This window comes from Maniola jurtina, chromosome 27 (genome assembly GCF_905333055.1).
Source record: "Maniola jurtina chromosome 27, ilManJurt1.1, whole genome shotgun sequence".
NCBI classification, from domain to species: domain Eukaryota; kingdom Metazoa; phylum Arthropoda; class Insecta; order Lepidoptera; family Nymphalidae; genus Maniola; species Maniola jurtina.
Genome location: NC_060055.1, coordinates 6843096 through 6866281, shown reverse-complemented (window position 1 = coordinate 6866281; position 23186 = coordinate 6843096). Strand labels below are relative to the sequence as shown.

Here is a 23186-nt window from a genome sequence, read left to right as displayed (position 1 = left end):
CACAGTGCTGCTGGACCCTTCCGCTATGTAGCTCACCGTGTCGCTAGTGGGAGTGGCGGTGACGTTGGCGGGCGGCGCGGCGGGCGCGTCCGCGGGCGTGCGCGCGACGACGTCGGGCGAGGCCGCGCCGCCCGCCGCACTCACCCGCACGCGGTACGCGGTCGCCGCGCGTAGACCGCCCACAGTGCTGCTGGACCCTTCCGCTATGTAGCTCACCGTGTCGCTAGTGGGAGTGGCGGTGACGTTGGCGGGCGGCGCGGCGGGCGCGTCCGCGGGCGTGCGCGCGACGACGTCGGGCGAGGCCGCGCCGCCCGCCGCGCTCACCCGCACGCGGTACGCGGTCGCCGCGCGTAGACCGCCCACAGTGCTGCTGGACCCTTCCGCTATGTAGCTCACCGTGTCGCTAGTGGGAGTGGCGGTGACGTTGGCGGGCGGCGCGGCGGGCGCGTCCGCGGGCGTGCGCGCGACGACGTCGGGCGAGGCCGCGCCGCCCGCCGCACTCACCCGCACGCGGTACGCGGTCGCCGCGCGTAGACCGCCCACAGTGCTGCTGGACCCTTCCGCTATGTAGCTCACCGTGTCGCTAGTGGGAGTGGCGGTGACGTTGGCGGGCGGCGCGGCGGGCGCGTCCGCGGGCGTGCGCGCGACGACGTCGGGCGAGGCCGCGCCGCCCGCCGCGCTCACCCGCACGCGGTACGCGGTCGCCGCGCGTAGACCGCCCACAGTGCTGCTGGACCCTTCCGCCCACTGGGATTGCTCGCGGCCCGACTCCACCTGCAGTGAAGTTTATAGGCTTCAGGCATTTTAAATTAAATTTAATTAAGGAAAAAGTACCTACGCTAGATAAAAAAAAGGAAGTAGGTAAGTAAATATAGGTTCGCATGAAATGTTAGTAACCATTGATTTTTTTAAGTCTTAAAATCAATTTATGGCCGATGATTTGTGTCAGCCCTAGCGCAGACTACTGTCTCTTGGGGACAAACATCATCAGCCTTAAAGGACTAATTGATTTTAAGACTTAATTATTAACATTTCATACAAACCTATACTTACTTTTTTTTTTATTTAGCGTTCTTTTTTCTTTAATTAAAAGGAATTTAATTTAAAATCTTTGTGTAGTTAGTTAGTTGCTGACTTTAAGAACATATTCAACTCGCACTGCTCGAGACTGCAACCAAGCGATTTTCACTTCCAGTAGGTATGATGACGTGTAGAAACCAAAGGGGTATGGGTTTAATAAAAACTGCCATACCCCTCCCAGGTTAGCCCACTTCCATCTTAGACTGCATCATCACTTACCACCAGGTGAGATTACAGTCAACGGCTAACATGTGTGTCTGAATAAAAAATAAAAAAAAGACTCCGTCAGTGAGCTCACCTCGGTGTAGTATATAGCGAATCGCGTCGGGGGCGGCGGTGAGGAGGCCAGGGAGGGCAGCGGGTCGGGGGCCTGCCACGCCACGCGCAGCGCGTGGGGGCCCGCCGCCTCCACCGCCACGTTCCGCGGGGGCCCGTACGTTAGTTCCTCCTCGGGGGTCGTCACTTCCACGATCTGCGGAACACGTCAACACCTCGTTTTACAACTTTTTTAGAGTTCCATACCTCAAAAGGAAAAAAACCGGTCAAGTGCGAGTCAGACTCGCGCACTGAGGGTTCCGTGCTCGGGTATTTTTCCAACATTTTGCACGATAAATCAAAACACATTATACATAAAAATAAATAAAAATCTGTTTTAGAATATACAGGTAAAGCCCTTTCATATGATACCCCACTCGGTATAGTTATCTTACTTTGAAAATTGAAACACCTTTTAATTTTTTTAAAGATGATGTAACCACAAATTCACGGTTTTCAGATTTATTCCTGTACTTGTGCTATAAGACCTACCTACCTGCCTTTCATGATTCTAGGTTAACGGGAAGTACCCTACAGGTTTCTTGACAGACAGACAGACAGACAATAAAGTGATCCCATAAGAGTTTCGTTTTTCCTTTTGAGGTACGGAACCCTAAAACGAAACTTAAATAAAAACTAGAACTACTTGAGTTCCAAACGCGCTATTGTTATTTATTTATTATTATTATTAGGAAAACATACAGCTATATATATATATTACTAGCTGACGCCCGCGACTTCGTCCGCGTGTATTTAGGTTTTTCGAAATCCCGTGGGAACTCTTTGGTTTTCCGGGATAAAAAGTAGCCTATGTGCTAATCCAAGATATTATCTATCTCCATTCCGAATTTCAACCAAATCCGTCCAGTAGTTTTTGCGTGAAGGAGTAACAAACATACACACACACACACACACACACACACACACACACACACACACACACACACATACAAACTTTCTCCTTTATAATATTAGTGTGATGTCATATATGAACACACAGCTCAAACTTAGATAGCTAGGTACCTACTTACTCGTATTTGAAAATTGAATCCCTAAAGAGGTAAGATAGGGGTGTAGGTAAAGTCTGTGTGTGTGTAGTCCACGCGGACGAAGCCGCGAGCATCAGCTAGTAATATATATATAGCTGTATGTTTTCCTAATAATAATAATAAATAAATAAAAACTAGAACTACTTGAGTTCCAAACGCGCCTAGGTCTGAGAAGTGCCCACAACAAACTACATATTATTATATAGTGTGTGGTGTCTTCTCGACAAACTACCGTTTATCGGGGTACGGGCCTCGAGGCCGAGCCTCCTTGCCCGGGCGTGTCCTCACAGGTTCCTTTTAGCTACCTGGATTGTTAATTTCAGCCCTTTCTAAAGGGCTGAGGTCGCGCCTGAATTCGACGTCGGCCTTGAGGCATCTGGATTCTCCCTATCGGCTCTCTCTCCTGGTAGTGCCATATCCGGTGGGTGGGTTATCGTGTCCGGTGGTTGGGGTGTCGTGTCCGATGCGTCTTCGTCTTCGTCGCCACCGATGCCTACGTTGGGAGGCACCATTGATACGGGACGTAGAAGCTCACGGGGCAGTGGACGCCCGCCCGGTGGTCTTGTTTGTAGTGGGGCTATTCCGTGGAGGTGTTGGCATGCACTTGTATCCGCGCGAGCGAACATAGCGGTTGCGAGATGGTGGACGTACTCCTCCACGGTCGGTGTCCGGGTGTCCCTGTGAATTACGTCATTACGGACGTACCTCGGAGCTCCTACGATCAGGCGCAGGCATCTGTTCTGCTGGACCTGGAGTCTCTTCTTCTGGTATGCGGGGCAGAGGGCATACCAGGCTGGGGCCGCGTACGTCAGGCGGGAACGGACGTAGGCTCCGTAGACTCTTAGTTTGGTTTTAGTGGTAAGCTTCGAACTGAATAGTGAGTGAAGCATCGACCGGGCCGCCGCTGCCTGGCATACGACGTGATCAACTGTGGGGGCCATGTGCAGTTTTCGGTCGATAATCGATTATTATATAGAATTAAGTTCTGGCACAGTTCCCGGCGGCTGAGCTAGATGGCGCTGTCGGGCGTTGAGTTGCGCGTGCGTCGCTCTCTTGTGGACTGGTATATTAACCAGAGTTCTTCTTAGTTCCATAATCCAAAGCACCGTTGGCGGTAAATCGAGTTTTTGGAAAGAAGGTCCGTTAGCATGCACGTACCTTCTAATCTGTATGTACTTAATGCGTATAAAGTGAGTACTTAGCTCACGACGCGTCATTGCGTCATTGCCAATTATCATGACAAAATCAATCAATCAATATCAAAATGGTGAAAAATGTTTTTCTTTAAATTAAGTCTATTACTAAATAAATAAATAAATAAAAAAATATCATTTATTCATTCTAAGTTCTTCAACTATTCCAATGCACAAATAGTTATTCTAAATATTATTTTATAATATTTTGCTATTTACTATTTGTTAGTAGATGTGCCTTAGAAACAGTAGGTATACAATGTTGAACAGTTGGTAAGACGAATAGGTTTGACAACCCCTGTGCTAGTAAACACTGTATTACAGTGGGTTGACTTCTCCCATTCCTAAGTACTTAATTTAAATGTGTTAATATGGCGCGCTGATGGTCGGACATGCAAAACCGTACCAATACAACACCGTTATAATATTTAAACATATAATAAAATAAAAATAAAAGGTCTTAATAATATATTTGAATGGAGGGTAGGTAGTGATTCTAGTTACGGACACTCGGTATTGTTGTGAGGTATCATGCAATGCAACTGCCTGTCACTCCTTTGCGCGTACATTGAGTTACAAGTTTTTAGAAACCGAGTTATTATCCTGTATCACTAGTAATAAGTATTAGTAAAGTAATGTAATGTTATTGTTAGTAAATATTAAGCCTATAGTTTTTCGTGCGTGTGCGCTTATGTGAATTTTGTGGTATGCATGTATGTGTGCATGTGTGTATATGTGGAGTATGATGAAAAGTATGATGATTTCCGTATTTATTATCCCCCGACCCAAAAAACGGGGTTTTATAAGTTTGACGCGTGTATCTGTCTGTGGCATCGTAGCTCCTAAACCGATTTTAATTTAGTTTTTTTTGTTTGAAAGGTGGCTTGATCGAGAGTGTTCTTAGCTATAATACAAGAAAATCGGTTCAGCCGTTTGAAAGTCATCAGCTCATTTCTAGTTACTGTAACTAACCTTCACTTGTCGGAGGTGTTATAAATTTTTAATTTACACTTATTTTAAAGGTGAATCATAATTTGATTTTGACTAGACTTTCACAGACAAGTGGAGAATTAACCAAAGAGTAACATAGTAAGGCTACTTTTTAAGCGATTTTTCACAAAAGAAGGAGTTGTTCTAGCTATGAACATTGAACACCGCCGATATCTCCGACATTTACGAACCGATTTGCGTAATGTTTTTTTTAACCGATAGATAACTTTCCTACTTTTTCCCATAATAAATTTGGATTCCAATTCCTCAACCCTGATGCTGTAGGTGACCTGACCACCAAAGCTAATGGTATTTAGAAACTGTCGGTTGTAAATTGATATTGATGGTATCTGTGCCAAGTAAAGACTTTAACCTTGACGTCGAGGACCCAACTCCTCAACCCTGACAATACTGTGAGGAGTTGCATTCCTACAGCCTGGCGATACCATGGGATTTTTAAAGAATCATCAGCTTAAACGTTTTTACAAAATTTACCTTGCGTCCCGGGAACGGGCTACTTTTGTCCTGGAAAATCAAAAGTTCCTAGTGGATTTTTAAATACCTAAATCCACGCGGACGAAGTCGCGGGCACCAGCTAGTCTAAACTAATTAATGAAATTTTAGATTCTAAATGTTCAAATACAAACTTTTCTGTTAGATCTGCAAAATCTTCAAACGGCTGAACAGATTTTTTTGGATTATAGCTAAGAACACTCTGGATTAAGCCACTTTTCAAATAAATAAAAACACTCAATCGAAATCATTTCATTTCTTTATAAGTTGCTATGCCACAGACAGATACACACGTTAATCTTATAACACCCCTTTTTGGGTCGGGATAATAAGATTTTTTAAGTCGTTTGTTACACTAGCGAATATTTAAGTGTTGAAAATAAAATAAATAAATAAAGAGCTGACACAGTTGGCGGCGGCAGAGCTAGATGGCGCTGTCGGGCGTTGAGTAGCGCGTGCGTCGCTCACTTGTGGTGTAGTAAGCATTATACCTCTTCACGCATGACATGAGGCATGGAATTACGAAGTACAGTATAACTCGCCAAGTACTTCTTAGTTCCATGGCAGTGTGGCTGCAAATAAGAAACCGTGCAATTTTTGGAAAGAAGGTCCGTTAGCATGTACGTTCCTTCTAATCTGTTATCTATATTATAACGCCGAAAGGTATGTTTGTTACTATTTAACGCTAAAACTACTGAATAGTTTTGGCTGAAATTCGGAATGGAGATAGATAAAACATAGGCAACTTTTTATCCCGGAAAATTGGACTATACTTATAAAATTGTATAAAAAACCTGCGTGGGCGGCGACACGGCGTGGTGGGTGACGGCCACGGCCTGGAACTGGTAGGTGGTGTTGGGCTGCAGGGACGCTACGTTCATCTCGTGGCGCGCGCCGTCGCCGCGGGAGATGCGCTCCCTGCCGGAACAGCACTCAACTCAACATTTCCAAGATCCACGACGAACTCTTAAAACAGATCTAAGTATCTGTACTAAGATCATAATGCATAAATCCGCATCAAAATCGGTCCAACACGTTTTCAGGAAAACGATGATATGGCGGTACCAAATAGGTACATTTATACTAGATGGCGCCACAGGTATCTTCAATCGCTCACTAAAGAACGTGAATCGCGCAAATGAAATTTTCTCCACAAAGCACTGTAGGTATAACCAAACTTTATTTACTTTGACGTATATCGCACGCTTATTTCAATATGTACTCAAAATTTTGCAAAATTGACTACAATAATAAAATTTACAGTGGTAAATTACTTTGATAATTCAAAAGCACTTTTAAAAGTTTACTTGAATAAAAATATATTCTATTCTGTTAGTATAATTACTCACCGTTCACTCCCCTTCACTTTGTACAGAATCGCATATCCCGTGATGGGCTCCATCTTGTTCTCCGGCTCCTGCCAGCTCAACGTCACGAAGCGATGCTTCACGATAACCGCCCTTAACTCCTGCGGCGCAGAGACCACAGTCGCGTTCGCCTTCCTCACGTCGTCCACGTCCAGGTCTTGAGCGGCATGAAAGTCATCGTAATCACTGTTATACGACTCTAAGGTGCTGTAGTCGTCGTACAAAGGCTCTGAAGTATACGCCGACGAGGTCTCGCCTAAAAAATCTAGATCTTCCGGAGTCGGGTCTAAGGTTTGGTCTAGGTCGGAGACGAGGGAGTTGAAAATGTCTTGGGTGGAGTTTTTGGGTGGTTTCGGGCGGTTTGGGAGATCTGTAAGAGATTGGGAAAAACGAAAAATAAATAAAATAAATAAACAAAAAATAACGGAACATCAACTACCCAAAGCAATTATTAAATTGATTGATTGATTTTCTTGCTTCAATGGTGCTAATTCGGTTTTGCACAAATTAATCGAAACTGTCCAATCTAAAAGTTAGTATTATCCAATTCCGTAGTCCTCTATTAGTGAGAACTGAGATTGTGTTCAACTCCCGCGCGGCTCCCGCTAACACTCTTGTAATGTTTAAATGAAGACGTTTTTGCCTCAGTCAATTTTTGCGTCAGTCGTCGTTCCTTCTGCTAAATATGTTATTAATATATTTTTAATGATTGTATAATTTTTGACGTGACAACGTCTTATAATTCGATAGAGCCGGCTGCACGCACGAAAAAACATGACTCATGCGGCGTTACCTCGCTCTGAGGCGTTCCATGTAAGGCTTGAAGTGCAAGCGAGAGCGCAGAACGAGCGACAAAGAAGCACAATCGGCCTTTGTTGTCACGTTCAACTATCGTCAGTAAACCGTCTTTACAGACAGCAAATATTTTTTTGAAATAAAATGTATTAAATAAATGATTTGTTTTTGTTTTACTAAAACACTGAATAATACACTGAAAAATATATTTTAGTAGTATAATAAAATAATTAGCTATTTGTAACCAAAATAATGAAATAAAACACAAAAATAATAAAAAAATAAATGATAATAAAATAAAGTAATGAAAATAATGTCAATTCGATAGTTCTATCACTCGACACGATAATCTGGACTTTAACAGGGCTCTCTCCGTCACTCGTTTCATACAATCGTAGTTCCAATTTCATTTGAATACTAAGCAACCAAAGTCCATGAAATTTTGCAGACATATTCTAGAAACTAATATCTATGTCTGTGGTGTTTTAGATTTTTCTAAAAATATGTAGTTTTAAAATTACAGGGGCTCAAATATTTGTATGAAAATTTTAAAGACCGCATAACTTTGAAACCGAATATTTTAACAGAAATCTGGAAAACCACAGACATAGATATTAGTTTCTAGAATATGTCTGCAAAATTTCATGGACTTTGGTTGCTTAATATTCAAATGAAATTGGAACTACGATTGTATGAAACGAGTGGAAATGAGTGACGGAGAGAGCCCTCTATTTGATATGGACCAAGAAACAATAAACACACAAACAATATAAACTTATAATAATAATTCGTTACGAATAGAGTTTAGAAAATAATTGAATGAATCGAACATATCGCACACCCAGAACAACACTGTATTATGTCGAAAAATCGCAAAATTGACTTGTAAATATAATTGAATAGCCAAAAATTTGCCGCGTATACCACGAAGACAGGCGTATTTATATTTACAAAAATGTCCAACAGAGTGCGCGCTAACTCTCTATTGGTGAAGACGCGCAGCCAGAGCCTTACCGCGAACACAAAACTATTTCGAGTTGCAACTTATCCGCTTAGGGAACAGCACGCAGATCCTTTACGCAACAGTGAATTATTTTGTGATAATACGGTGTTGTTGAATGTGTCATAAAAAATACTCCGAATCATTTAGTTTTAATTCAGTGTTGGTGACTGTGCTTATACAACGTATTTGATACTATTTCGAAATAGTACTCTATTGTTGACGAAGGTATGTTAGATTTTTTGTATTATTTCAAAATGGTTCCATATTGTTCGTAAAAGGTGAAAATCAGTTAAATAATGCACTATTGATGGTAGATATAAATTATGCCCTAATTTTGTTAAATAATCATTATAAATATTTTTTTATACTTATAATTGTTACTTACATTGTAAATTAAAAGAAATATATTTACAATTTGTGTTGTTCTTTATATACAAAAAGATTAATAATTTTGTTTGAGATAATGCACTATTGTTGAATTAATTAAATTTGTTATTGTTATTTGGCAGATGATGAGAGGTCGTGGTCTCCTGTTACTTAAAATGGCAATGGAAGCAACTACAGAAGAAACCGGACTTGTTCAACAAAGCATCGTGGAAAAGGATGTCGAAAATACAACCGTTGCCGCATCAACCGATGAGATGTCAGCGAAGGCAGCATCAGCCGATAAAGCATCAGATAGGGAGGTACCCGTTTGTATTTTATCTGATCATAGCGACGAAGAAGATTTTATAGATGATTCGGACACGGATTCTACTTTTGTAGTACCTGTTAAAGAAAGATCTCGGCCTCTTGTAATCCCTAGACGATCCCTCTTCTTCTTCCTCGAGCTCCTCGTCAGACTCAAGCTCATCATCGTCAAGCTCCAGCAGCTCAAGTAGTTCATCTGATAATGAATCCAATAGACCGGGTCCATCTACAGCAAATATTCAAGGGAATTCCAATACTACTCCGACAAACGCACCCTCAACTTTTTCTGCCAGTGACACTGCTCCATCAGTGAGCTAACCCAAGATAAGTAGAAAGAGAATACGAAACCCTGCTGGCTGGAAGTCCAAGATTGCTAAGGCATTACGGAATACAGGAAAAGAGTATGTTTCTTTAACAAATCCTGCAAAACTGATCGCTGGGCGTCAAATCCGTCCACCTTGTGGCGACAAATGCAGGTTGAATTGCAAAACTAAAATAGACGAGATGGTAAAACGAGATATTTTCAAACAGTTTTGGCAGTTGGGTGATTTGGAGAGGCAAAGAGAATTCATAGTAAGGCATACACAAGAAATCAAACCGAAATATAGGTACATCACTTCTCAAAAATTGAGGGCTTTGAATTCGTCTTACTATTTTGAAAAAGATAACACAGGATTAGGTTATGTAAAGAGTTTTTAAGGCTACATTGAGCATTTGTGACAGGTATATTAAGACGGCCCTTTCAAAGAAAACAGATGGTGATTTTATGGAATCTGATGCACGTGGGAAGCATAGTAATCACCGCAAAATAGACTCTGAAATAAAAAATAGTGTGACTGATTTCATAAATTTTGTTTTGTTCATAAAATTTTAAACAGTTTTTGTTTTATGAAACTGTTGTTTATTTGTTTTTAATTTATAACAGTTTGTGTTACTTATAATTGTTTTGTATCCAACCAACTTTGCCATTAATATTTCTTATTTTTTGATTAACAGAAGATTATTGAAGATTTTTTTTTGTTTTTTTTTAGTGATTTACATGTTATAAGGGTCCAAAACGAGTACTAGTTTATGTTCAAAATATAAGTACCTACTGATTTTAGTAAAATGTTGTCTTTTATTTCATTATTAATTGGTATATTCCTAAAAACAAAACAAATGGGTCGTTATTGTTTATTGAATTTCAATAAATAAACAGTAGAATAATAGTGCATTATTTCAGAATCAATCAGTAAAAAGGACGTAACTCAAAATAATTATGTTTTATTTCGTTCAGTCATTCCACAACAGTGAATTAAGTCAAAAAATGCATTATTTTGCATTATTAATGCGTTTACAATCAACTGAACTTGATAATGCTGATACGCATTGGATTCTTTACATGCAATGTGCAGAACATTCGCAATAACTGTCACATAACATGAGATAACGGTTTTTCGTCGATTCTGAAAAATGAGCTATTTAGACTTAGTGCAGTGTTGTTCTGGGTGTGCGATATATTGAACAATTAATTATTATTTGTCGATTTTTATTCGATTGTTTTTGTGAAGACGTTTCGAAAACGAACGATTGTTCGATTCATTCGACTGTTTTTTTTGCAATAATCGCCCATCATCAATGTGAAGTTTAATTATCGACTGGTTAGTCAGTCAGTCAGTATAGTTACCGTGAGGAGTGACAATGAGCCGCAGCGCGGCGGCGGCGCTGCCGGCGAGCGACGCGGCGGCGCACTGGAACACGCCCGCGTCCACGGCCAGCACGCCGCGGATTCGAAGCGACGACCTGCGGGCACACATCACACTAATATTATAAAGGAGAAAGTTTGTATGCGTGTGTGTATGTTTGTTACTCCTTCACGCAAAAACTACTGGATGGATTGGGCTGAAATTTAGAATGGAGATAGATTATACCCTGTATTAGCACATAGGCTAATTTTTATCCCGGAAAATCAAAGAGTTCCCACGGGAATTTTAAAAAACCTACATCCACGCGAACGAAGTCGCGGGTATCAGCTAGTCCACTATAATCGCAATTTCACCCTCACCGCCTGGGCGCCTGCTGCACAACGACCACGCGTTGTGCCAGATCCTTTTTTCCACGCACATGCAAACTGTGGAATATTCCCATCGGCGGTGTTCCCACTAGATTACAACATGGGGTTATTCAAGGGGCGGACCAACAAATTCCTGAAAGCCCGCAACGCATCGGCGGTTCCTCTGGTGCTGCAAATGTTCATGGGCGGCGGTAATCTTAAAATCACGCGCCTGCTTGTTTGCTTGCTATCCATACTTCCATACTACTTATTTTATATTATAAATACGAAAGTGAGTTTGTCTGTCTGCCTGCTGGCTTTTAGCTAGTTTAACCGATTTTGATGAAATTTGGTACAGAGTTAGCTTATATACTTTATTTTTTATTTATTTATTTAGTAATAGACTTAATTTAAAGAGAAACATTTTTCACCATTTTTTATAGACCAAAGCACTAGATAAAAAACAGACTGGTGTTTGGAATTTTGCAGCCCAAATAGACCGTAGTCTGTGCTAGGGCTGACAAAAAAGAAAAAAAGATTAATTTATTTTATGATTTTACTCCTATATTTCCATTTTTTACAAACAAAAGAATATAAAAAAAAGAATAAAAAAAAGAAAAGAATAAAAAAAAAAAAAAAAAATTAAAAAAAAAAAAAATTTTGTGCAACAGTGTTAATACTGGGAACGGACATAGGTTTTTATCCCGAAAAATTAAAGAGTTCTCGCGGGATTTTTAAAGACTAATTCGTTAAACCGATTTATACTAAATATGGTACAGAGGTAGCTTGCATACCGAAAAATTGAGATAGGCAACTTATTTATCCCCGAAAATCAAAGGGTCTCCATGGGATTTTTAAAAACCTAAGTCCACGCGGACGAAGTCGCAGCCATCTAATGCGGCAATCAATAACGCGATCTAATACGGCACAGCGCCATCTATGATCAGCGAGCGCAACACAGCGCTCACCCGTCAACGAGGGCGATGTCGTGGTCGTTGGGCGTGAGGGGCTCGCCGTCCTTGAGCCACGTGACGGCGGGCGGCGGGCGCCCGCGCGCCTCGCAGCGCAGCGTCACGTCGCCGCGCGTGCGCGCGCGCACCACGCTGCCCTCGCGCAGCGTCACGCGCGGGGACGTCTGGAAAACAACAATTTTTTTAAATTCAGATACTTGAAGTTAGATCTTAACTGCAAACTCACCTGGTGGTAAGTGATGATGCAATCTAAGATGGAAGCGGGCTAACCTGGAAGGGATATGGCAGTCGCTTGGTGGCACGGTTTTACCAGTACATTTAATATTACTATACTATTTTTACATTGCAATTAATGTATTAGCACAGAACACCTTCCAGGCCAGGTACAGAAGGCTCACTCCGCTAAGGGTAATAATACGTAAAATAAAACCAATAATAATAACCAATTAAAAAAAAAGATTCCGACGAATTGAGAACCTCCTCCTTTTTTCGAAGTCGGTTAAAAAGCCGTAATAACGAGAAAATGAACGTGTACGATAATTATCTACTGCATGTTTCATAGTCAATATATGCCGTATAAAATAGACTTTGCTTCGATTTAGTATCAATTTATCGATAACAAAAATGTGAATGACCACTAACCATGACATGTAACTGCGTGGAGTGATCAGCGGAGTCCAGCCTGTTGGTCGCTCGACAGGTATAAGTCCCGGCGTCCAGCGCCCTCGCGGTTTGGACGCGAAGCGATCCCGAACCCACCAGGTAGAAGCGAGAGTCCAGGTCACTGCACAAATAGACAAATACTAGCTAACAACCAAATGGCATTAACTTTTCAAAATAAAAATATAGCCTCGATAGCTCAACGGTTGAGGAGCGGACTGAATTCCGAAAGGTCGGCGGTTCAAACCCCACCCGTTGCACTATTGTCGTACCCACTCCTGGCACAAGCTTTACGCTTAATTGGAGGGGAAAGGGGAGTATTACTAGCATGGCTTATATTCTTTTTTATAAAAAAATAAAAAATTGTGGTAAGATTAGAAACTCACTTGAGGTCGATGGCGACTCCGTTGTTGAGCCACACCATCTCCGGTTTAGGGTTGCCGACCGCGGCGCAGTCGAAGGTCACCGATGCGCCTGAAAACGTTACATTCTTCACTTCATATCGCTTCAACTAGTCGTGAAAGTGGTCTAAATTCGACGATGAAACTGTTCTAAATTCACAGATGAAACTTTATTAAATTCACAAATGATACTTTGCTAAATTCACAGATGATACTTTACTAAATTCACAGATGATCACACTAATATTATAAAGGAGAAAGTTTGTATGTGTGTGTGTGTATGTGTGTGTGTATGTTTGTTACTCCTTCACGCAAAAACTACTGGACGGATTGGGCTGAAATTTAGAATGGCAATAGATTATACCTTGGATTAGCACATAGGCTACTTTTTATCCCGGAAAATCAAAGAGTTCCCACGGGAATTTTAAAAAACCTACATCCACGCAAACGAAGTCGCGGGTATCAGCTAGTACTTTACTAAATTCACGGATGAACTGTACTAAATTCACCTACGAAACTGTTCGAAATTCACAAATAGAACTTTAGTAAATTCACAGACAGAAATGTACTAAATTCACAGATGAAACTTTTCGAAATTGACACATTAAACTGTTCTTAGTTTTTGCGACTTTCCGAAGAAAACGATTCAGAAATTTATCCTAAATCACCATATAGAAAGAAAAAATGTTTATTTTTTAAAGCTGTGCCACATATTACCTGTTATACCTACGGGTATGCATATAAATCTGAACAAGTACGCCAGATATATGTGTTTTAAATGATTCAGAGTGCATAGGAACGCTGGACTGACCTTCCATCACAGTGACGGGTTGCGGAGTGGTGATGAACCTGGGCGCTGCCTCCAAGTTGGCCAGCTCGCTGTTCACGCGCAGCTCTGTCTCTGGACCCAGGCTGCAACAAAGTACATATACAATAGAATAGAATAGAATAGATTTTTATTCAAATTAACTTTTTACAAGTGCTTTTGAATCGTCAAAATAATCTACCACTGCTTCGGAACGCCGTCACTACCGAGAAGAACCAGCAAGAAACTCGGTGGTTGCTCTTTTCAATTGTTCAATTTACAATAACATTCTTATAGTATAATAATAGATAAATAGATTCCTCTTTCACGTTTCTACTATCCTACCGCGAGGCATCGTTAAGGTTTGAACACGTAGGTAGTCAAAATCCCACAGATGCATGGTAACGATTTGCCTCTACGTTTCTAATCCGAGCGCTAAGACATGGAACGCCCTTCCGGTATCGGATTTCCTCGCCACTTTTGATATGGGTACCTTTAAGTCAAGAGTGAATAGGCATCTTCTAGGCAAGCGCACTCCATCTTAGTCTACATCATCACTTTAAGCTAGTCGATTTAAAAAAACTTTTTCTAAAGTTTGATGACCTCCCTGTAGCAGTGGTGAGCGCTATGGGTCATATGGGGGGTCCCAGGTTTGACTCCTGGCAGCGACAATTTGGGAATTAATTTGGCAATAATTTGTCTTTGATCTAGTGAAGTTGGAGGCTACGGCCATGGTCATGTCATGATGATGTAGGGGCACTGCACTCACGAGGGTTTCTTGTGTGAATGCGCCAGCGCCACACTGCATCGGTATGAGGCCGCGTCGTGCGTCCTTAACGGGTCGATCTCCAGCGCCCCGCCGGGTGTCAGCGACACCCTTGCCGCCTCCATCCTCACCGGCGACCCGTTCTTTAGCCACGTCACCTGAACAATTAAAAAATACTTTTTTTAGCGAGCAATCGAGCAGGCGGGTCACCTGATACTAAATGATTACCGCTGCCCAGGAACATTTGCAGCACCAGAGGAACCGTCGACGCATTGCCAGCCTTTCGGGAATTTGTTAGTCCGTCCCTTGAATAACCCCATGTCGGAATCTAGTGGAAACACTGCAGAAGGGAGTTGGTTCCACAGTTAGCATGTTCGTGAAAAAAATGTCTGGCACAACTGGCTGTGGAAGTACACGAGGCACCAGGTTCACTCAGGTCGTGAGGGTGAAATTGCCGGCAGTAAATATTGCGTATCGAACTTTAGAAAGAGATTTCTGCTTCATAGAGCGTCGTCTCTATCACTCATACCTATGTGACGTTGGTACGGTATCAACGACAGAGACAATGCTCTATGAAACCGTTATCTTTTTCTAAAGTTCGATGTGTAATATTTTCTGCCAGATACTGTAGATTCTTAATTTGCTGATCTGATCACGTGGGGAGACGCTAAGCATAGCTCTCTTCATCACCCGCTGAGTGACTCTGAGTTTTACATTGAGTTTCAACACAAATCAGGCAATAAGGGAGACGACACAACCCTGACAACTAGGTGGCAGAGCAGGATAGAAGTAGTCAGGCGCTGACATTAAGTTTCAACGTCGGAGGCACTGTATACCAGTTTCTCCAGTTACAAGGGCGAAGAAGGAGAAGAATAGAAATAGTAAGGCACTTACATTAAGTTTTAACACGGGTGGCGGCGCATGTATCCTCGCGGCGCCATATACCCGTCTCTCTGGCTGCAAGGGTGATGAGGGAGACGGCACGATTCTGACAGCCAAGCGCGCTGGTAGACGAATAGGACAGGACAGGAGCGCTGGGGATCCCAGCACTCCCATTATTACGCGAGGAGCTTCTCCTAGTTCTGGTACTTCTGGAAACACAGAGAAAGACGTTTTTAGAAGGACTCACAGGCAAGAAAGCCCATACCTTCTTAGCACGAAAATTGTGATCGTCACTTTATATTTTCAAGTTTTAGTAGAGAAACAGATAGCGAAGACCACCTAATAATAACGTACAAATTGACAGAATTTACAGAACTTTCACCTGCTAGAAAGAGGTTGGCGACTCTGGACACCACGGTGCCCACTCCGTCCACGGTGGCCACGCACTGGTACTGCCCCGCCAAAGCAGCTGACATGTTCTCTATGACTAGTGACCCGTTTGACAGCTGCCTTCTGGAATTACACATGAGGGAAATTAGTTCTGAGAATTTGAGTAGCTACAAAAGATTTACCTGGAGGGGAGATGTTCAGCTCAATTGATCGAATAATTTGAGGACCTGAAAGTGGTTGGACAAGAAAATCAGTTGTACAACCATAGGTCCAACCGTCCTGCAGAAATGGATGACTATTATGAGACACTAAACTATGAAATGAAGATATTCGTAGGAGAACCTAGGCCACTGACATAACCCAAAGTTTTAAGCTATTGCAGCGACCTAGGCCATCCTTGGTCTCAAGCCATCAGTAAGTTAAAGTGGCAGTGGGCACCCATAATTGACGTTGGAGACAGAAAATTCTATAGGGGAGACTGTATGAGTAAGCGTATGGGACGTCCTCCAGTAAGATGGACCGGCGATATTCAATTAGGTTGGCAGAAAGTGGTTGGATGAGGAAGGCCTTCCGGGACCAGATGTGATGGCGCTTATTAGGAAAGGCCTATGCCCAGAGGCTGAAATGATGATTTATGATAAACTATGGGTAATAATAGACTTACCTGTAGGAGTCAGCTGTAGGCAAGGCGTGGTCCCTGGTGGGCGGCGCGCTGGCGCTGTACCGCCAGGAGAGGCGCGCGGGGGAGGGCGCTCCGCACAGCAGCATGGCGGGCTCGCCCTCCGCCACCGCCAGGTCCGCGGGCTCCGACGTCAGGGAGAACATCGTGTCGATGGCATCCTCCCCACCTGGAAGAGAAGGAGATAATTGCTTACTCTGATCAGCTAGGTAAAGAGCGGAGGTTAACAGGGCTCTCTCCGTCACTCGTTTCATACAATCGTAGTTCCAATTTTATTTGAATATTAAGCAACCAAAGTCCATGAAATCTTGCAGACATATTCTAGAAACTTCATCTGTGGAGTTAGAATAGCTTCACCTTTGAATTTAGAACAGTTTCATCGATAAAAGAATAGTAGGTATCTAACCTTAATAAAAGTTGCGCTTCAAGAAAATCTTACAATAATTAACGATGACCTTAATTCTTTCAAACATTAATTATGCAAACCCTTTCAAAACAGCTTCCCCTAATTAATACCGAATTTTTTGATCAGATTTCTCTCACGACACATTTCATAATGTACCCAAAGGGGAGGTCTTTTGAAAATAAGGAAAAACAAACTCGATTCAAAGGTCCCTTTGTTGGAGCGCCTCGGAGGCCTGTCCCTAAGCACTCCTTAAGTCCTTAACGACGGAGTACGTAAACCATCCTTTATAATTAAACTTAAAAACCCTTCAAACCTCTCCAAACCAAAATATCGGTAGCAACAAATTAAGCAAAAATAATCCATAACCCTTTGACATAAGGACTGCAGTAATTGGGGAATCGCAAACAATATTTGGTCGATTGGAAAGGGATAAGGCTCCCTTTGAATGCTATTTGATTGGGACCCAACAATAGCCTATTGAACGACCGACCAAATAGCCAAATTATGCAGGCTACTATCCACCTTATTCTGTTCGCTTTAGCTACCAAATTGCCGTGGCGGAATTTCGGGTGGAAACGTGGGGCGGTTGTAAATGAGCAACGGTCGATCGCGTCGTCACAATCGGCGAGTTCCAATAAAGTAACAATGCTGTTCGGGCAACGCTTAAGCCTCTCGCAGACAACTGATATACTGATTGGTGATATAAAAGTTGAAATTACATACATATATACGATGATAAATAATGATATAGTTGTGGGTTAGATAAAAATTAGCGAACATAACTTACATTAATTACAAGACATTTTATTAATTATTTATACTATATATTTATGTATATGCCTGACCCTCCGAAACATCACTCGTAAAAAATCGGAGTACCGTAAAGTACCTAAGTCTATTTCACTGATTGTTAGCAAAGGGAATAAAAATACACCTATTCGTACTCTACTCAATGAGGTCTTAACAATGATACCCCACATGCTAGAGTAAGAAGAAAAAACTGTTTTGACTCTTTTTTCATGTATGGGAGCCCCCTGAAAAATAATTTAATTTAATTTCTAATTCAATATTTGGTTTTGGGTCAATGTTTTTTACCAAAACTTCAGGTTTTAACTCATTTAGTCTACTAGCTAGAGACCTGTGACACACGAACAGACAGACGGACAGACAGACAGCATAGTGACATTAATAGGACTCTGTTTTTACCTTTTGGGTACGAACCTCTAAAAAGCGGTCCACCAAAAGCCGGTCGTCTGCGTAAGCACAAAGCAACAATGGCGTGATCGGCAACGTCTATACCCCGCACTCTTCACTGTGTGTAAAGGATATATTACTCCATATTACCACTTCAGTGCGCTGCGATATTGTACATTTGCCTAGGATCGGCGATTCTTTGAGCCATTTTTAGGGTTCCGTAGTGAATACAAGAAACCCTTACAGTTTCGTCCAGTGCGTCCGCGAAAAAAGAGCTGTAAAGTTGGAAAGCACATTTATAGAAACCTGTAAGCGCTATATAGGCGTATTTAAATTTTGGGAAAGAAATTGTGGACTTATTCGCTAACTCAGTGACATTTATTTTTAGCCCATTGCATGTTCCCTACGAACAATTATTTTAATATCACTCTCGAAGCAGCAATGTAGAACCCACCAATGTCACGGTAATATTATCTATACAGTATTCTAACTCGGCCGTTTCTTTGAAATAAATACCTACAGTTGCGCGGTACGTAAACATGCGGTAGGGCTGCCCGCCTCCAGTAGTTTAATTACATTTGCCTACTTTGTGTTTCCATCTAGTTTTGTGATTGTAAATATACTTTTTTTATATAAACAAATAAAATACTTTGTGAATTGCATATACATACATACATATACATACCATTACCGTGCCAATGTCAAATGAGCACGTTGGCCATCACTAAGCGAATCAGGTCTAAGGTCTTTAATTTCTATTTGTTGAGTCGGAGGCCAAGATTCCCTTTGAATGTTGTAAAATAAGTACCTACCTAACAATGATTCATGACATACTCGTAGTAAGTAAATCGAACAATCACAGTTATCGTAAATCACTTTAAAGTGCCACACATCCGCGACCCGCATGCGCCGGCGCAGCCAACAACTAACGCATACCAGACAAGCGTGAAGGGACAGACGGACAAATACCACAACGATGCGCAAACGCCGACCACTGATAAACAAGCTTGCGTCATACTAATATAGATCTTATCTTAAGGTTTTTAGAGTTCCGTACCTCAAAAGGGAAAAAGAACCATTATAGGATCACTTCGTTGTCTGTCTGTCCGTCTGTCAAGATAATCTATAGGGCACTTCTTGTTGATTTAGAATCATGAAATTTGGCAGGTAGGTAGGTCTTAAAGCACAAGTAAAGGAATAAATCCGAAAACCGTGAATTGTGGTTGTCATTAAAAAAATATTAAATGTGTTTAAATTTTCAAAGTAAGATAATTATACCAAGTGGGGTATCATATAATATTATGAAAAGGCTTTGCGTGTACATTCAGATTTTCTTTTATGCATATTTCACTGTTTTTGATTTATTTATATAAAACGTTGAAAAAAAATACCCAAGTACGGAACCCTTGGTGCACGAGTCTGACTCGCACTTGGCCGGTTTTTTTTTCGAAAGTAAACAAAATCGTGTAAATAAGCCAAAGCCGCAGATGCATAGCCAGGTAGCCCTTTTTGTGACATTTGACACATGTCAAGATGGCTGCTTAGGTGTACTTATCATTTATCACGTGTCCTCACTCCTGGGGTAAAGACTAGAAACTAAAGGCAAGAGCGAATAGGCATCTTGTAGGCAAGCGCGCTCCAAACTATAGACACTATAGAATAGACCTCATCATTTTATTATTCATTAAAGGCAAGTGCTTGACCACAATCACACCTGATGGAAAGTGATGATATGGCCTAAGATGGGACGCGTTTACCTAGAAGATGCCTATTCACTCTTGTTTTAAAGGTACCCGGATTGTAATTGGTAGGAAACAAATCGCTTTAAGAGTACAGAGTGCGAAGATTGCTCTTTTTCTCAGACATGATTGTCGTCAAGCGCAAGCCTATCTCACACTAAAAAAATATGATATTTTAGATCACTAACTTATTTTTCCGCTTTATTTATTAGTTTTTCCAAAAATAGATAGAGACTTTTACATTGACTTTTGCAAACTTTTAAGAATGAATTGTATGAAAGAAAACGGGTGCAATATTAATTGTACCTATCGAGCGCGATGTTTTCAGTGAAGTAGGTAGGTAGGTACTACTCATTATTATAAACGCGAAAGTGGGTTTGTCGGCGTAGCTTGACCATTCAACCGAGTGAGTTTAATCTACGTAACTAATGTAAGTTAGCGACAGTGGGCGCGGCCCAGTGATCCAATAACACGAGTGGTGCGGCAGTAACTGGGTCGATTGCCGATCCAGCTGCAGCTGCTGATGAGCGAGCCACACTTCACAGATGCCTGTCCTACTAATGAGGTCTAATATATACGTACTAGACCATGCCCGCGACTATCCGGGTTTTTTTAAATCCCGTGGAAATTTTTTCCGGGATAAAAAGTTACACATATCAATTTCCGGGATGCAAGCTACCTGTGTGCCAAATTTCATATGAATCGGTTAAGCGTATGGACCTTTAAGGATCCCGTGGGAACTCTTTGATTTTCCGTGATAAAAAAGCCTATGTATAACTCTGTACCAAATTTCATCAAAATCGGTTACACACAGACATACTTTTGCATTTATAATATTAGTATGGATGGATGGATGGAAGTTTGAAGTATCTTCGCTTCCACACGCTGTTTCTTATAAACAGGATTATCCTTTATCAAAACAAGCGAGCACTAGCACAGTAGAGGAGTGCAAGTGTGTCGAGTGTGAGAGACACCGGGAGTGAGGAGGAGTGCACTCCGCTGCACTCTCTTAGCCCTCATTAGTTGCGACTTGTATGTGACTAGTTCGCCACTTCACGCCTTTTTGCTCTTCACACAGATGTAAGTCCTCCATTTTAACCCCCGAAACAAAAAGAGGGGTGTTATAAGTTTGACGTGTGTATCTGTCTGTGGCATCGTAACTCCTAAACTAATGAACCGATTTTAATTTAGTTTTTTTTGGTTGAAAGATGGCTTGATCGAGTGTTCTTAGCTATAATCCAAGAATATGGGTTCAGCCGTTTGAAAGTTATCAGCTCTTTTCTAGTTACTGTAACCTTCACTTGTCGGGGGTGTTATAATTTTTTAATGAATGCATGTATTTCGAAATTGAAGGATCTCTCTAACACAGAGATTTTCAAAATTCAAAAGTAAATACTATATCATTCAAAAGTAACTACTTATCCAATGAACCCCTTTTTTAACCCCCTATATTTTATAACCACTTTTACGTGAGAAAAGAAGATACCTATGAATATTTCCAAGACTTTCCATGTTCCCAACAAAGAAAGGCCTCTGTGCCTATTTCCTTCAATATCAACTCTGCGTGACCTATAACCGAAGTTGACAGCTAAACTAAACATCGAGCAGCTATCAGTAAGCCATAACACCCCCGGAAGCGCCTGCCGTCACCGGAAATTGTCGCACGCCCTCTGATGGTGTTGTGTTGTGTTGACCCACTTGTGTCGTCAACACTCGACACTTCCGGTGTCGCAGGCTTCGACACACCAACGATATCAAATTGAGCTGCTTTGTTTCTCTACGTGATCTAATCTGAAATGAGGAGATCTGTTGGATTATAGCTAAGAACACTCTCGATCAAGCCACCTTTCAAACAGAAAAAAAATAAGTTAAAATCTGTTCATTAGTTTAGGAACTACGATGCCACAGACAGATACACTCGTCAAACTTATAACACCCCTCTTTTTGGGTCGGAGATTGAAAATACACGCTGAAGTTAGCTTCGAAAATGGAATTCTTGTAACCCTTGAGCATCAGACGTCAAGTGATCGACACTAGCTGTCGCAGGCGTCACGCTCGACAGAGTTGAGTGGTGGACAATGCACGCCGCATCGATTGCGCTATTGCGTTGCGGTTGCAAAACCACACTAATCCATTACACATAAACAGTGTAATGTTCTCCTGACTACACTTCTTTCTAAACTTTTTCGATAGGAGGCTTCAGCCGTGGCTACTTACCACTCTACCGGCAACACCGTGCCGCCAAGCGATTAAGCGTTCCGGTACGATGCCATGTACAATCAAAGGAGTATGAGTTTAATAAATACTGCCATATCCTTTCCAAGTTAGCCCGCTTCCATCTTAGACCGCATCATCACTTACCATCAGGTGCGATTGCAAGGGCTATCTTGTATCCGAATAAAAAATAATAGATACTGCCGAAAAAAATCACGACTGTTTTCACGAATTGCGTGTCCCAATTTTTTAACCGACTTGAAAAAAGGAGAAGGTTCTCAATTCATCATAGAATCTTAATTTTTTTAATATTTATACATTACAGGTTATACTGAAGTATCGATATATTAACCCCCCCCCCTCTCCTCTTGCCATATTTCGGATTTGGATGTTGATACTTTATATCGCCCTACGGGCTTTTGAAAAAAACTTACAGCCGCCAGGACTATATGGAATGTGTGTGACTATATTTCACTTAGGTAGCTATTACACAATTGATGCAGTGAAAACCGCAGTCGAGTTTTGATTATTTGCTCCAGGCTATTTTGCCATCGCGCTCGTGTTCAAATGATGGATGGACAATGGGCATCCGCTCCGTACCTATCAATCAAAGGCGTTACAACATCGACAGAACAATGTCCGAGACAAATCGTTACGGGTCGGAACTTGTGCCCTGTTGCTGCGTTACACTATTGTTTGGGATGACTTACTTCTACGATGCTAACACCTTTTGTTCTACAACTAGTTTGTTATAGTGTCTATTTTTACCCGACGAGCCGAAAGGAAGGGTTATGATTTTAGCAGTCTACGTATATATGCATGTTTGTATCCATATTTTGTATCAGATTCTGTGTGTTCCACCGTATCGCCTAAAGTACTGAGCCGATTTTGATGAACAAGGTATTAATGGATTTGTTGTTATCGTACGGGTGATATAGGTTACATTTTATACGAAAAAAATTGTCCTGACTGATGTTACATCCAAAAAAGTGGGGGTCTTAAAACAATTTTGTTTGCTTTCGTATCGAGTGGGATGTAGGGGACGATGGGGT

General features: G+C 41.6%; 1 protein-coding gene across 3 annotated transcripts in view; it reads right to left on the bottom strand.

The window, feature by feature from the left end:
* Positions 1–23186, bottom strand: part of LOC123879000 (neogenin) — a 152991-nt gene that overhangs the window by 20764 nt on the left and 109041 nt on the right. For all 3 annotated transcript variants that reach the window (XM_045926453.1, XM_045926455.1, XM_045926454.1), the window contains exons 2-14: positions 16567–16750; positions 15895–16025; positions 15525–15721; positions 14634–14788; positions 13871–13971; positions 13045–13132; positions 12641–12782; positions 11996–12162; positions 10662–10777; positions 6490–6877; positions 5935–6058; positions 1379–1552; positions 577–774 (exon numbers count right to left, since the gene is read on the bottom strand). In XM_045926453.1, coding sequence (XP_045782409.1) covers positions 577–774; positions 1379–1552; positions 5935–6058; positions 6490–6877; positions 10662–10777; positions 11996–12162; positions 12641–12782; positions 13045–13132; positions 13871–13971; positions 14634–14788; positions 15525–15721; positions 15895–16025; positions 16567–16750 — 2165 coding nt within the window. The remainder of the gene's footprint in view (positions 1–576; positions 775–1378; positions 1553–5934; positions 6059–6489; positions 6878–10661; positions 10778–11995; positions 12163–12640; positions 12783–13044; positions 13133–13870; positions 13972–14633; positions 14789–15524; positions 15722–15894; positions 16026–16566; positions 16751–23186) is intronic.